At 37.7% G+C, this 13,922-nt stretch overlaps 1 protein-coding gene across 1 annotated transcript in view; it reads right to left on the bottom strand.

Annotated features, from left to right (window-relative positions):
* Nucleotides 1-13,922, bottom strand: part of NCKAP5 (NCK-associated protein 5) — a 406,029-nt gene that overhangs the window by 98,526 nt on the left and 293,581 nt on the right. The window contains exons 8-10 of the mRNA XM_014941123.1: nt 12,489-12,557; nt 6,367-6,405; nt 475-594 (exon numbers count right to left, since the gene is read on the bottom strand). Of these exons, the coding sequence (XP_014796609.1) occupies nt 475-594; nt 6,367-6,405; nt 12,489-12,557 (228 nt within the window). The remainder of the gene's footprint in view (nt 1-474; nt 595-6,366; nt 6,406-12,488; nt 12,558-13,922) is intronic.

The raw sequence follows: 13,922 nt of genomic DNA, 5'->3' as shown, positions 1-13,922 counted from the left end.
CTATATCCTCCCATAAAATGTTGGAAAAAAAAAATTACTCTAAGCCTGTGAAGATGTACTTAAGTCCTTGCAACACATATGGCAAAAGTTAAATAAATGGGCTGTCTTCTCACAGGAAATTACAGTGTTCACCATCAAGCAGAATGTTAAGGATTCCGAGTTTCTCCCCTGCAGAGGGATAATGAACCCGTATCGTTCCATTTATCATAGTGAAGAAGCACCTAAAAAAGTAAGTTACTCTGCAGGTGTGCTCCTCTCTCCACATTTGCACATAATATGTAGTCATAGCTCATTGGCGCACGCTTTCAGTTTCAATGGGTATCATGGCATAGATAACAGATATTATTCTAATATATTAAATCTATCAACTGTCATTTCCTGCTTATTGACATAACCTCAAAAAGAACAAAAATATTTTATAATTGTGAGAAATATAAAGCTCACAGCTTTCTTTCTGCAAAGGCCATTTCCTACCTGAAGAAGGAGGTCAGAAGCTGGTTTGACTCTCTGCTGGAAAAGCACACTTAATGTTCGATTCTGTTGTTCCAAATCAAAAACTCTCGTTTTCAGCTTTATACATTCCTCCCTCAGATCCTGCAGCACAAGGGTAATTAGGAAGATTAGAAAGCAGGTAACAGAAGCACTTAAAAAGCTCTAAGTAATGTCAGATACTAAGAAGAAATACATACACAACTTTTAAAATCGTACAAATCAGAAAAATGTGCTACTTCATTTTCTCTAGTGGTTTGATCATCCCAGGATAAATTTAAAAAAAGGCTTGTAATGAGAAACGCAGTTACCTGACACATCCTTTTGGAGCGTTCTGTTAGTATAAAAAGTGAATTTGCCAGCAATGTGTTTCATTTTGCAGCCGACACAAAGCAGAGAGCAGCAATTAGGATATGAATATTGTAATAACCATAAGCTAAGGAAAAAGCATAAGCTATACCAAACCAGGGAGAAGTTCAAAGTGGCACTGTGCCTTCAAGGTTCTCTTCTGAAGTCTGATCCTCTCCTTGCTTTTTCTGGAATAACCAAGTCAGCATTGCTGGCTGGCATATGGTGGATGGTCTGTATCTTCCCCACTGTAACCTGTCACTGTAGAGCAGGCTTGGCCACAGTGAGGGGTTGGTGCACCAGACATATGTGGTAGCATGATCCTGCCTGGCATTTCCAACATGAGGTACTACAAAACCTTAAAATAGCCCATTAGAAGCAGAATTGGAGTGTAAAACGACAGGCACGGGACATTCCTGTCGGAACTGAAAGATGCAGGTCTTTTAGCAAAGGCTGAGTCAGGTTCATCATGAACAAGCCATCAATGGCTTTCAGATACAGCAAATATCTATGTTCAATGTAAGACCTGCTTTTCCTGGTCACTTGAAGGAATATAGGATTCTATCAGAAAGAGGATTTTGGAGAGAAAGCAGAATCTGACACTCAAGACTTTGGGCATAATTTGTGCAGCTGTCCATTTTTAGGTGGGAGTGCTTCAAAGATCAGGAATAGTGGTCTCCTAATAAAGATTACATGTAAAAATAATAAGCTGCAGCCATATCTAGCTTTATTGAAAAAAACCCAAATATTTAAATCTCCAAAATACTTTCCCATATTCCTTTAAATTTAGGACAGTTGCTGCCCTGTGGTATTGCCTAGCTGATATTACTTTCCAACATATGAAGGTGGAGAAACAGGCCTCTGGATCCCCATATGCTGTCCTGTCAATACCATTATCAACGTGATGACATAGCCTTATGAGTAAACAACTCGGAGGAGGAAACTGTAGTCAGATGTAGCTTAAATTCTTGCCTACAGTTTCTCTAGTCTCCACTGTAACCAGCACTGAGGTTATAAGAGGTGAACACACAATAAAATAAGCTCATCTTGAGACTTTCAGAGAATTGTAAACATCTTTTTATGCATATAGTATGTATCATTTTATGATGCTACTGAATGAATGCAGTTATTTTCTCTTGATACTTTCTTCTTATTAGTTTTAGGTGGCTGTCAAGTAGCTGTTCAAGTAAAATTGCTAGAGCCTTCCAACATAACCCCCAAAAATCTAGAGTTTGATGTTTTGTAAAGCCATAAAGCTTTGATTTCTGTCAGCGAGACCTCTTACCTCTGGTCTTATACAAGGCAACCTCTATTAGGAAACAACAAGCATCAAGACCCATCATTATCTGGCTTTCACAAATAATCAGAGAATTTAAAACAGAGCATTAGCTGTTACAACACTAGTGTTTAACATTTCAACATAACTAAGTGCACTGAAAGAGAAAAAGGATTCTCAGAAACTGACAACGTAAAAAAAAATAAATCTTAGCAATGCCTCTGCTCAAAACTTTCCTATTTTACAATGTTAAAACCATAAGATTTACACTTCAAACTTTATACTTCCTGCAAAAAGTGAAATACAAGACAGTAGATTACCCACCCAGATGCTATAAACCATGCCAATGGTAAAGCCACACATAGTCCAGAGGAGAAATGAGGCACATTAAGGTAGCAATATTCTCATAAAATAAAGTCTGAGTTTTGAAAGCTGGAGTCCTAAAATTACCAATTAATAGAACTACCAAATGTTTGAAGTATATAATTCCTCTCCTGTGGGCAAAATGTCCAGCTATTAAGATAGTAATCTCCCAAATATCCAAGGTATTCCTATGGTCTCACTATAGTAATATCCGAGCATCTCTCTATTCTTACTTTTTCTCTTCAGTATGAGATTCACTCTTCTCCAAACTGGGATTCAATGCCCTCATTAGAGGTTCCAGAAATATATTGCTCTTCCTCTGAAGGTACTTCTTCTGTTTTAACACTTAATTCACTTCTTTTTCATCTCATTGGTGAAAATGAAGAAAAAATAACTTTCATATAGAACCCAGAGTAAAAAAGTGTTCTCCTGAATACACTCCCGTGGATGAGGGTAATATGCAAAGAGCAGATATACAGATCACAAAACAATTTCATTAAGCGGTATCATTAATCAAATTTCAAACTGTTGATCCAGGTTTTACATAGGGAAAAAGAACCAAATCCAGTTCCCAGCACTCCTATCATCTCATGTGATAAGAGAAGTCTTCGAGTGGAAGGAGAAAGAATGGATACTTCCAGTAAGTATCAGAGTGTACACGTTTGTCTCAAATCATTTTGTTGTTTTTCTGACTTCTTAGATTTCCCAGAGGTACAGTTTTCTATTAGTAAGTGGTAGAAAACCCACGTAATTTTGCTACATAGAATTATGAAATTTTGCTGTGTGGCTAATTCAGCACAAATCTCAATTTAATATAGTTTCTCCATAGTCATGGTAAAAAAAAAAGCCTCTCATATTAGAGAAATTCTATATGTATTGTAACAAATTATGTACTTGAAAAGTGCACATTTAAGACTGTAATTCCATTTCAAGGTTTCAGTGACATTGATAAATCACTCAAGCTTTGCTCACTCAATTTGTGTCACCAGAATCTCTCGGTGGAATCACAGTCTTTCCACATACTGGCGAGTACACAGCGTTTTATTCGTTACATCACAGCATGTACTTAATTTAAACAAAAATTAGTCCTTGAGGGACAATTTCGAATTCACAGCAAAGCCTACGCAGTGTGCGTTACTGTACAAAATCACTCCTCTCCGTTTTCTGAGAGCTCTCAGCCTTTCTTCATGTCTCACTATGCCCCAGAGGTATGTTATCTCACTGTGGCATGACTGGCCCTGTCTCACTGCTTAGCTGCACGACGGTAGATTTATCTGTTTACTAGTTACTACTTGGATTCCGATATCTACCTATTTGGGACTGGTGTGAGGAGTCCAATTTCCTCTTTATTGTATGCTATTGTGTTCCTGTCTTTTCTTATAAAAGGACTTGTATGAATGGTGTCAGGAGCTCTGTAACAGTTAATAGTCATTAGCATTTAGAAGCGTACCTTCTTTCCTCTTTCTATGGATATTAAATTAGCTGTTATTACTCAGTAAAAGGTAAGCAGCTGTTAAATCCCATCAATATTAAGTAAGTCACTTTATTAAATGTATTCAAATCTGGTTTTATTGTATCAATCTGAACTCCTTGGTTCCTATGGGTTTGGGAGGATTCATTACTGAGAAAGTACATAGTCATCAAAATGTCTGACGCCTTTGCAAAGGGACTCAGGAAGCTCCTCTCTTCATTTGTGAAACAACCATAATATTCCCAAAACAGAGCTTAATATATTGAGATGAACCCTTTGGTAAACATTTAATCACATATGGTTTTATATTACAAAATGTATATGAGGTTTTTGTGTATATTAATATGAGAAAATGCCTCCATTTCCATTTAAGCTGCATTGAAACACAGATTTGGGATTTTTTTTTTAAAAATAGCTGAAGTTGTGTTTCTAAAAGGTGTTACAGCAATAGCTCTGCAGACTGCAGTCCTCTGACGATACCCAGACCATACAGCATATGTGTATACAGAGCACAGGAAGAGTAAGGCAGCACAGACAGCAACAGTGCGAGCTTCCCCATATGTTGTGGTTTGCACAAATCACCTCCGAGCTACAATACCTCCAACTCCTCTAAGGCAGTATCTCTCTTCTAGAGTAACAGGCTTTGTTGTGCATCAAAAAACCATGGGATTGAACAATGACACTTTCAACCCTAACCTGTGGTAACAGCTGTATGGCTGGTTTTAGGCAACATTATTACTTCTGGATTACTGATGGTCCACAGGACCACAGGACTTGGTCCACAGGAATGTGTTATCCATATAACGGGCAACCGCACCCTCCAAGAGTCTCTCATCACTCGCCTACAGATCACCTAGACATTTCTGTCTTCAGGGCAGGATATTCAAGAGCAGACTTAATAGGGTCAGAACATCTCCTTGCGCATTTTTTAATCCATCCAGAGTGTCATAAAATTGATTCGCAAAAAATCTGCGCAGTAAGGAGCTGAGAAGGGCACCCAGCCTTCTCCTTGATGTGCAGATGGCCAAATGCAACCTTCTGTGCCCAGTTACCACGCACTTAAGGAGCTGAGAAGGGCACCCAGCCTTCTCCATGATGTGCAGATGGCCACATGCAACTTTCTGTGCCCAGTTACCACGCACTTAGGTGCAGATGGTCATGGGTGCGATGTTTGTCTATCCTGCTGTGAGGGCACACTCCTCACTTTCAGGAGTTCAGTTGGCAGAGTTCAAGGTCATCTTGGTCACGTCTGAGTCGTGCAGCAGACACCTTGCAGCTACACCCACACCAACCCTTCTCCCTCCTTGATCCTGAGTCCCGGGCTTGGCTTCGTTCAGACCTGCCTCCTGCCCACGGACGTGCCTGGTGAACACAGGACCAAGGCTGATTCTGATCTCCGTCTCCAGGCCTGTCCCTGACACTTGGTGGCCAGCACCCTGCCTGCCCTGTTGTGACACCTGGTCCCTGCTCGTCCCCTTTGTGGGGGTGTTCTATGTGCTGAATGCTGTCCGTGATGGAGGCTTTGAAGCCAGTCCTCAAAATCTATTCCAGTACTTTGCTATACTTGCAGCTACAAAGCTTTTGGGCACGTGGCAGAGGTTTTTGATTATCTTAACCTGGTGTTTCTTGCTGCATTTTAAGAACATTATTTCTTGTCCTGTCAGTCAGTGTAAACAAAACAGTTTATATTCTTTGCACTATCTGCACTGAAAGAGTATATTTATGTCTTTTTCAGACTCGTTCTTTTAGAGCTAAATGATCCAAAGCGTTTTAATAATGCCACATTCATCAAGTGGTCTAGATCTCACAGAGGATCATTTCATGAATATTGAAGATTCATAGCTTATTATTATAAATCTTTATATTTTGTTTGTCTTTTTTCTTTCCCTCAACAAGATGACATCATGAAATCATGTTCAACTTGAAGGTCACTTTTTTGTTAGTTTAACGGTTAGTTATGTCCCACCCTCTCTGGGCAGCTACTTATTTCTTCTTATATGTGCTACTTTGCTTTCCTTTCTGTTGAATTCCATCTAACATTTTTTTCCAGATCACTTCTTCATTTTAGGAAGCTAATTTTTAACGTTACTCCTCCCACAAGGTTCTATCTGAAACAACCATACTTCATATCCAACCATTTGGGGTGTGAATGGAAACTTCAGACATGTCTTGATCCAACACAGAGCTTTCTAGAAGCCACAGCAAATCTTTTCATTCTGCCAGGTTTGCAGTCACCATTCAAGAATTTTTCCTGTGCAGTACTTCCCTTGCTTACCAGCAGAATGGAACAGGAGGACATAGAAAGTTTTTTTAAGACAAAATACACATTTTCTATTGCTGGTCCCCAACCCACAAGTGGAGTAGCTGAACTCCCATTCCATAAACAGAACCCTTACCCCATACCCAAACCACAACTTACCTTTTGAGTAAGGAGAGCCTGAACAACCTGATTAGCTACCTGAAATAAATAAATAAAATAGTTAAGTATGTTATCATGTGCATTTATCCATAACAATATTTTCTTTTGTGGCTTTACACTTCACTTTCCATCTACAACCACCACCAATTCTAGCATTTTCATTATTTACTAGTATTACCATCAGATACTACTAACAAGAATACATGAAATGCATGTTAACTCCTTCTGTGCTAGTCCTCATTATAAACGAATGTGTATTGTGTCAATTGCAGTATAATATGGACATTTGGTTAACTTCTGCCATCTCTTCTTTGGACTAAACTTTCACAGTTCTCTATGCAGCTGATGTGCATCAGCACGGATAGACTGCATTCACTAAAGCTGATTTTTACCAGCTGATGATGGAGTCCTGAATGTTTTCATGAAGTTTAATTGTTTCTTGATTCAATATTGACAAAATGGTACATCTATCATGACAAGCAGAAACCATAAAGTGCCACAGAAGATTAAAGTACCTACTGTCATTAGAATGTGGTTGGAAGGCATTCACACCACATAGCGTAATTGACTTGAATGAGATTACACACCATTGATTAGGAGAACTATATATTCAACAGGGAATTTTTGAAGTTATTTATTTTATACATCCTTACTAATTTATATTTACCAGCAGGCATAGAGGCAAGGAAGAGGAGAAAGGAGGAACAGAAAGAGGGACTGAGGTAAGACTTTCTGTTGATGATGTCTAACTTGTATTTTATGTTTCTAATGTAATTTAAAACTATATATGCATATGTTCTCGCACAATGTGTTTGCCTATATTTTTGCTCTGGCATCTAGGCAGAGAAACTAGAGACCTCACTCTGTGCAAAAAGAGACAGTAGTTATGATTTCTGGTTTGTTTTTGTCTTTCAAAAATTACAGTAAAGCATACGCAGATATCACCAAATCTGTATTGATTCTTCTTGCTCTTAGCAAATTAAAGAAAAAAATCCACACCACTGATATGAACTGAGTTGTGAGGAAATAGCTGAAGCGAATTAATTTCTGTAAATAAATCAGTTCTGTTATCCAAAAGTTACATTTGATTCATACTCTCATAAAATTCCCCAGTATCAATATTTTTCTCCAAACTGGTCCCTAACTTAAGGCAGCCCATGGAACAATGGTCCCATAAAATAGCTCTATACATGATTTAACAGAAGACACAAACTAATATAAGAACACTAATAACCAACAGACGTAAATATGTTACAGTTTCAAAAAAACATGTGCCTTGCCCTGTAGGTGTTCAGGAGCTACATCTGACAATGTTCCTTCTGGTATGTACTTTTAACGTCTGTTTGCTCTACCTGAAAATTGAACAAACCATATCAAATACATTATTTCTTTACTTTCTGACATGGAGTTACTTTACCAAGGAAGAACTAAAAGGTTCTTTGAAGTGTGTACAAGTCACTCACAACGGAATAGCCTAGAAAATTACTCCTATAGCTTTATATATTGCATAGAGGAGTGCAAAAAGCATAATCTTCCAAATGGGAAAAAACTGAACTTGCTGATGCATATGAGACAAATTTTCCAACTTTGAGTGAATGAGTCAGGTATCGAAATGAAAGTACCTGCCAGGGATCCATAGCTCCCATAGATCTCAATAAGAGAAGTATGTAACTAGTTTCTTTACAAAATGAGGTTATTTTTTTCTAGTATCTAGCAACTTGGCAAATTGTGTTGCTATTACCATTCAAAGATTTTCAGGTCTGTATTCTTGGATTTCGGCAGGAACAAGGCTGGGAAGCCTCCAGTGAAATGTTCTGCAGTTACTAAAATTAATTTAGCAGTCAATAAGTGGAATCATATCCAACCTTTTGCATTTAAAATGAGGTTGCCATTCCACTCCTACAGCAGCGCGAGTGTCCAGATGGAAATAAACTGTTAAGGCTAGGGGACCTATTTCATCTTTACATACAGGTGTCAAGAGACACCATGGATATGGACGAACAACATAAGCCAGCACTACAAAACTGATAATCACAACCACCAAAAACTGAAGAAACCAAGACCATTGAAAGCAGAGGGACTGACTTTTGAGGTGCAGAATATGTGAAAATCCCCCTGATGTGAGGCAGAACTGCGGCTCAAGCCCAGTAGAAAGCAGGCTGTAAAATGGCTTGACCTGTGATTCATGCAGTCAATCAAGGCGAAACAAGGAATAGAATAGAGACGGCCGGTTCCTTAGGCTGCTGTTATGTAGTAGATGACACCGCTTGCCTTCACACTGCCTGCCTTTCCTGTGAACTTAATAGCCAAGATCTTTAGGTGAGCTTTCCTTTTGTGGATTGCAATAAAAGAGATAAAGATCCAGCTTCACTTTTTCCTCACACAGTTATGTTTACATACACGTGTTATACAGTGGTCTTAATAGAAAAGGTATAAAAGAATGAATCAGAGAATACAGACCCTAGTGCAAATCTATTATAGCTTTTACAAGTAGAGATTTTACCCAGCTGCCTTTAAAGTATGGTTTCATACTCACAAGGACACTTCATACACGTAAAGTGTACCAAAATGAAAAGTCTTATATTTTATTCAAATATCAAAAAAACCCAAAGCATTTTAAAGGCAAATTTGTATTTTTGTTTAGCTAATTCTTAAAACATCAGCAAGAATATCATCTACCCTTGGTTGCACAATTTCCTGCGTGTAAGTATGGTGAAGCTTGACAGAAATCTCAGCTGGCGCAGTGATGTGAATAAATATGACATTACCACTTACCAATAAAGTGACAGCTGAATTCCAGGATAGGAAACTAAGATTAAGCATGTTAACCTCAAATCCCAAAGGTAAAAAAAGACATTCCTGGTTTCTGCATTAAATTTTTTCACAGACAAAAAGGTAAGTTTATGGAGTATTTCTGAAATTAAATGAGCTCTTCTCTTACTTATCAAGTACTGTAACATTTCAATGACAACTTCTTCCAAATAGTGTTCTAAATTTGTTTATATGTACAACATATGTACATATGTTATGTCTATGTTTATATGTACAACATATGTTCATATGTATATGAATGTGAATATTTATTAAAATTCATAAATTACTCACTTCAGCTTTATCCATATTCTTTTCAGATTTCATCTCTATGAACATTTGAGTTTCCTTGAATTTTACCATGAAAATGATTACAGAGCATGCATTTTTAATTCACAGGTCCAAGCATTTGTACAATATTAAATGTGGGACATTATATGAATGAAAAGAACTATGTGAAATAATTGATTAAAAAAAGAAAACGGAGAGAAAATAATGAAAGGCATATATTTAAAAACTCAGCTCTGGTATCTTTTAGTAAGACACAGAAAAATCATGGTGGTTATTTTTACTTCCTTCATATAGAGCTTAATAACCACCAACATCTCAGCAGCATGCCGACAGTGCACAGCAAGTGTCCTTATCACGCTGCCATAGGGGCCTGAGGGACCAGGCAGGGACACCATTGGCAGGGTGGCCAGATCAAATGGTGCTTTAGTGCCCTGAGCAGAGTTTGCCTGTGCCCAGGGCAGAAAAGCTGCAATTTGAGATTGCTCAATGAGGAGTGAAAGGTGGCAGCATTCTCCCAGTAATTATCAAATGACGTTCCAAACCTTCATCACCTCAAGGGACTGTCAAGCATCTCAAACATATAGCTGGCCAGAATGGCTAGGTATTACCTTGCTGTATCAGCCCAGAAGAAGTTCAATACACTCATAACTAATTGGACTGCAGAGGTAAAAGTAAAATAAAGGTTGTAATAAGTACTCATACATAGCTGTAGAGGGTACGTCTCCTCCTAAAAACTGTTGAAGTCCTGAAGGCCGACTAGTGAAGTTCTGAAGAGATTTTCACCTTCAAGAAGCTAGGTTGGTGTGAGTTATGAACAGAGGAAGCATCAGACTTAAAGTCTTAAAGGAAAGAAAGTTTCAAGTGGAAGTCATAGTGGAAGTAATTTTTTTTTTTAAATAAAAACATTCATAGAAAGCATTTTATTTTCTTAAGATCTCCAGTATGAATTCCTGGTTGGAAAGGACTTTGTCACATAAAACACAAGCTCAGAAGATTCTGGGTGGAAGTGAAGATTCTCACAATCACCAATTAGGTAATTCATTCATTATATTTATGTCTCATTGCCTATTCTCTTTATTGTTGCTATAATGAAGTAGGGTTTTGTGAAGCTCCATGAAGGGAATGAACCCAGGTGAGTGCTAACCTGGGACTCCTGCAGAACTTGCAACTCTAAAATATGGTTTTGTTGCTTGAGTCACTGGCAACAGCTTCACCTTAGTGTTCAGAAAGGATCAGGTCCAAGTTTTTTTAGCTGAAATAATGCTGGTTACAATGTGACTGCCAAAGCACTACGGGGGCTGAAAGAAGGAGAAGGAAAAAGTGATACCAAGCCTGGGGAAGGATAAGAGAGGTCAATGCACACAAACCAGAAGACAACAAGAGAAAGACGACAAGCAAACAAAAAATAAAGCAGGGAAGCATAAAACCACAGGTGATGAGAAGCACTTTCTCCTGAAAAATTTGACACAGTGGGATAAGATGGATACAGCTGTGATAATATGGAAGAACTGGAAACAGCTAACGTAATGTTGAAGATAATAAAGTTTAGAGTATGGTCTGATATAATTATTTGCTCTTTAAACTGCAACAGCATGTAAAAAACACAACCCTGGATCAGAAATCCATCACGTTACTGCAAACATAATAAAAATATATCTTCTGTCCTTATAATCTGTATGGAGTGTTACACTGGAACGGATAGTTATAGTGCTTTATTCATTTCCAAAATTAATTATGTAGGCAGGTTTTGTCCTAGACAATCAGAAAATACTTTTAAGTTAAACTCTGTAATTTAAACTAAAGTTAGTAATTATATGGTAATTTTATCCTTATCACCAAGATATCCAAATATCATTCAAGTGTGCACTGAATGCAGTGATAGACCAATGCAGACCAAGGCTCTGCTGGTACCCCAGTGCCACAGAGCATAACTAGTAAGAAAGAATATCTGCAATTTACTCCAGCTCCTGGATAAAAATATCTACAGTGGAAAAAGTGGGGATTTGCTGATGAAAATCTGCACTAAACTGGAGGCTTCTTGTACCAAAGCTGTATTGCTCAAGCCAGTGACTCTTCAGCAAATGCTGACTGAAAATTTAAAAAGCTGGTATGAAGATATGAATCGTCATCTGCTTTGTGTGGTTTGCACATCTATGCACTCTTTTCTCAAAGGTACAGATGAGAAGTCAGTACAATTTCTGTTTTGTTGGGGTTTTTTGCATGTTAGCTAACTACTTATGCTACTATGCATTCTTATTATGGAATGGGTAAACGATTTCTACTAAGCAACTCTTCAAGTTACCTATCTTGTCTTACCTACCAAGTCTTAAAACTATTTTAAGCTCTTGCATATGCTGAAGAGCCTTATTTCAGGATAAATGAGAGGAACAAGTGAGCAACAGCAAAGGTATGGAGAGAGCTGCAAGCAATAGGAAATACCAGACATTTTGTGATGTTCAGCATTGCTGCGGTGCTCAGACAGTAACTGATGGGTGAATCACATTGTAGCTGTAACTGGAAGGGCTGATCAGAAGCTGAGTGGCGTAGTAGGAGTGAGCCATCAGCAAGTAAAACCCCAGCATAAAAAACTCTGTATGTAACCCTTAGAGGGAGCTGAGAGACTAAATTCTCTGGTCACAGAATAGATTATGTAGGAAGGCTGCGGGACCTTTGATGGAAGAAGCCAGTGCCACCTGTGTTCCACTCTACAGAAAAGGAGGAGTACACAACTCCTAATAGGCAAATTATCATTTTGTCCTCTTAGCGAAAGCAAACCAGATCCAAGTATTGGTGACAAGGATATCAACTTTTCGGTGAAGAGGCGTGGTCAAAACAGGATTTACAGTAGAGGTCATGGAGAACATTATCTATGACTGCCAGACACATGTTCTTGGAATTAATTAGAATGAGGTAATACTAGTAAATTGCAGAACAATGTCAACCTTGAGAGAGAGGGAGAGATTCATTTCTATTCATTTAATTATAGCACCAGGTAAGAACAACCTTTTTATCTACCTTACCTCATCAAGACATCTTTCATACTGTTCTCTCTGATTTTCATTTTCCAGAGCCAGTGCTGAATTCTCTGCCTACAGTAAAATAGAATAAATAAACAAATAAATATGTAAACTAATCAAAGGGTATCTTGTACTACATGATAATTCATAAAAATTCTCAAGGCGCTTACTTTGTGTACTTCTTCAGGATCCAGAATAATAAGCACCATACAATTTATTTTGCTACGAGTTGGTATTTTGAATAAAAACAGGAATGACATTCGTTTATGAGATTATCCACACTGTGCATTACAATTTAGAACAACATCAGAGCAGATATTCGAAGTATGGCCACGATTTCATCTTGTCAGGTGCAACAGAGTTGGCAATGAAGCATTATAAAAGATATTGGTGTATCTTTCCCCTGCCCCCTAGGTCTGTTTAGAGTGATCTTGCTACCTGAGAAAGCCACTGGGATGCAAACAAAGGTGGCAACTATCAAGCAAAAAGCAGTCTTATGTAAACTTCTAACTGTAGCAGCTCTTTATAAGCCTGGTTTCTGCAGAGGGTAACTCCAGAAGCACTGGTCATACTACTACTGCTGATTGACGAATGACACCCTTTAACTGAACCAGATATATTTATTAGTCTTTAGTTTAAAACCAATTCCTATCATTTTAAGAGTGAAAGTGGTATTTTACTCCATGTAAATGTAATCTTCAAGTCAGATTTTGTTTTCTTTCACATATGTCAGTTTAAATTTGATAAGGTTTCCTGTATACTAGTGCCTTTCATCTATCTTTAATTTCCATTACACTCATATTTTTGCATAGTGCAAACTTCGAAATGGCACAATCTGGTATGTAAATTACAGTAAATCAATGTATTTTTCTATATATTATAACTTGACTTTAGGAACTCTTTCAGTACTGGAAAAGGAAAATCTCTGAAGTGTGCTGTATATAGTGGAATTAGAGCAAGTTTCGACTAGTCTTCTCTTAAAGATTGAGAAACTGAAACAATAAATAAAAACCTATGAGTTAAAAGTGGCTCTAGAAACCTCTCTGCCTCCCATGCGTAACTTCACATCATGTAACCATAACATCAAAATCAATGCATTCACGTAATTACAACTATTATACAATTTACATTACTTGCTTCACTTTAACCTTCTGTCAACCTATAAAAGCTAAACAAATGCTGTTTCAAAAGCATTGTGGTTACACAAAACAACAGTCATAAATGTTAACATTTCTAACTTTAGAGAAAAAATTAATGTAATGAACTGCATGGGAAGATTCTGTGGAAAGATGAAGAGATCTTTCTTTCTTGTTAAGAAAAGTCAATGATTCAACAAAATGAAAACCCCAAAGTCCAATAAATTGATTCATTAACAACAATTTCATTCATTAGCAACAAATTCAGCTAAATCCTAACAATAAGGAAGAAAAAGTAAAC

The sequence above is a fragment of the Calidris pugnax genome, unplaced genomic scaffold (assembly GCF_001431845.1).
Source record: "Calidris pugnax isolate Ruff unplaced genomic scaffold, ASM143184v1 scaffold60, whole genome shotgun sequence".
NCBI lineage: Eukaryota > Metazoa > Chordata > Aves > Charadriiformes > Scolopacidae > Calidris > Calidris pugnax.
This window is presented reverse-complemented; position numbering and strand designations above follow the sequence as displayed.